Source organism: Gigantopelta aegis, chromosome 4 (genome assembly GCF_016097555.1).
Source record: "Gigantopelta aegis isolate Gae_Host chromosome 4, Gae_host_genome, whole genome shotgun sequence".
Taxonomy (NCBI): Eukaryota; Metazoa; Mollusca; class Gastropoda; order Neomphalida; family Peltospiridae; genus Gigantopelta; species Gigantopelta aegis.
This window is the reverse complement of record NC_054702.1, coordinates 54,906,813-54,909,384: the sequence shown is the minus strand read 5'-3', so window position 1 is coordinate 54,909,384 and position 2,572 is coordinate 54,906,813. Positions and strand designations below refer to the sequence as shown.

The following is a 2,572-nucleotide window of genomic DNA, read 5'->3' as shown; positions in this document are numbered from 1 at the left end:
CAATGTCCTCACTGACAGGAAAGCTGTAAAATGACCCTCTGTTCCGTAAGAAGGTCACCTGTATGTCCCTGCCATCAATCTGGAGGACCTAAAAAATACATTAAACAAACTACATCAAACAAATTATATAATTCCTTATCTTAAGCAATTCAAAACTCTATTTAAACCAGAGCTACACCCAAATCTGAGCACACTTTTTGAGTAATTTCAGTCAGTTCACCTTTCAATTTTTTTATTATTTCCATAATTGTTACGCAAAATCCAATATCACAAATATATGGACACAGAATATTTAGTATATTACTTACCATTCCATTATAAAATTTGGCCTGCTGCTTGCTTCCTTCTGTACCAAATTCACATTCACCCAGCTGCCATACTGAAATCTGAAAGAAAAAAGTAACATAACTTTTATGTTTCGAAGTGTTAGTTTACAATTTGCTTCACATGTAAATCGTCTTTCCAAAAGATCGGATTTATAAATAAATTTGAAATACATAACTTTAAAGATCTTAAATTGTATAGATTTCATAAACGAACCTGCCTGCAGAAGCATCTTGGGGAACTTCACTGGAAGCCTGGTCCTTTTCAATTGTATCAAGAGAAGGAATAGCAGCAGTCGCAAGTTGCACATCATCACCCACTGAAGAACTCAACCGTGAAAACTGAAATAATAAACAATTTCACAGTGACTCTTAATACGAGTAAAATGCCTGTGTGGTTTAATAATATTAATAGTAATCAACATTTAAACAGAAAGGAATTAATTATAGCTACCAGCAATCAATGTTAAATTGTTTTGAAAAAACAGCATACAACCAAAAATCAATCTACAGACAGTATGGGAAAGAGAAGTGAAAAAGAAGACAACTTTTTTTCAAATTTATATACTTTTCATACCTGTACTTCAGTTACTGCAGATGGACCCGAAGACTGAACATCATCAGCATCAGCAGGTTGAGTAGGCTGCTGGTGGCTATCCGGTCGCAGGACATGGGATGACCAGGGTCCAACTGTTGCTGTGGAAATGCAGTCCCTATCACCAGTCTGGCATGCTAGGCAACAACAAGTCAGCTCCCTTGTCAGGATTATGTTCTTTTCAACAGACTTAACGGAGTGGAAGGAGCGTGTTCCAGGAACTGTCTTCACATCCCTGTCCATTCGGTCTCTTTTGACATCTCTTTCCCCAACCCAAAAGAAGGAGCGCAAGAAGTGGATGCACCCTTCACTCGGGGGTTGTTTATTGAGGGCTGAATTTGAACAGTAACTGAAGAGGTCTTCAGCTGAAGCTATAATGACACTGCCAGCGGCAACAGCAGAGGCAGCATGGTGCTTGACCACAGCACTCTCCCCATCCGAGGGGCCTTTCCCGTGTCTTGATCCAAAGAAGTGGCGCTCTAGAGTGGCATCAAGGTCAACCACGGCTCTGGAGATGTCGGAGAATGGGCCTCGACTCTTGTACTGTGAACCACAGCCATCTGTCCACTGAACGATGTGACCGACGGTCAGGCCTCGTTTCTCCCTGAGGTGTTGTAGGGCTTTAATTGTGAAGCACTGGACGGCATGGTAGTCATGTTTTTTATCACTGCTGATAAAGACCAGGGACTCGGTTGTTGTATCTTGGCAGACTGGACATCTGTAGTATGTAACGGTAGGGTGCACTGTCACGAGCTCATGGTGCCAGTGGGCCGCCTGCACTTCCTGTTGATACATGCAGGTAAAATTTTCTGCGAAGTCCATTACCATGCAGATGGTGTCAGCTGGAAATGGAACTACATCTTTAATTTGCTTGAATTGGAGATGCTGCCAATCTGCTCGAAAGAGGTGTCCAGACAGGAAGGCAACCTCAGTTTTCAATTCTTCCATGAGATCAGTAACCATTCCCCTCTTGGTGACTAGGACTTTTCCGGTTAACCTGCTTTCCATTTGTGGTCACAATTTTGTTCTCCCACCGGTGCCAACTCAGCTCCATAACATGCTGCAGAAGAGGACGGGTGTGTTCATCAAGTAGATGAGACACCGCACAGGTTGCAGACACGATATGCACAATTTCTTGTTTGTGGCGCTACACGATGAAATCCTCACTGCATCCCTCTCATGCTTTATGTTACAGGTGTATACCTTCTGTGCTGCAACAACCTTGTTTAGCGTCAACAGTTTCAATCCCACATTGGTGCAGTATTCACACAGGCACTGTCTTAAACGTGCCTGTGCCATTAACTTCACGTTTGATGGTCGACACTTTGCAAATGTAGAAAAACTGACGCTAAGTCCCGTTTCTTCAAAGCGCTTGTGAAGATCGCGGAGAGGTTGTGTTAAGAGCATGTGCTCTTCCCAGTCTTTTTACTGACACGTTTTTGGTCAGGCAGTTGTGTAGCTTCCTGCTGAAGAAACTCAGCAGCTTTCTTCTCTGCTTCTTTCTTAATTCCCATAGGCTTGTGCTTAGGCTTTTCATGTCTTTGCAAGGTTTTTCTGTTTATGCCGAGCAGAGAACTCCTCATTCTGTAAGAGCCACCCCCCTTGCATACACTGAGAAGAACACGGCGAGTCAAACGATTACCAGAAAGGTTTT

The 2,572-nt window shown here is 42.8% G+C and overlaps 1 protein-coding gene across 1 annotated transcript; it reads right to left on the bottom strand.

The window, feature by feature from the left end:
* Positions 1 to 363: 363 nt before the first annotated feature.
* Positions 364 to 1,866, bottom strand: LOC121369890. Its single transcript, XM_041494968.1, has 3 exons — positions 901 to 1,866; positions 541 to 665; positions 364 to 379 (listed from the first exon to the last, which is right to left on the bottom strand). The coding sequence occupies exons 1-3, from the start codon at positions 1,864 to 1,866 to the stop codon at positions 364 to 366; spliced, it is 1,107 nt and encodes a 368-aa protein (XP_041350902.1).
* Between the last annotated feature and the right edge of the window lie 706 nt (positions 1,867 to 2,572).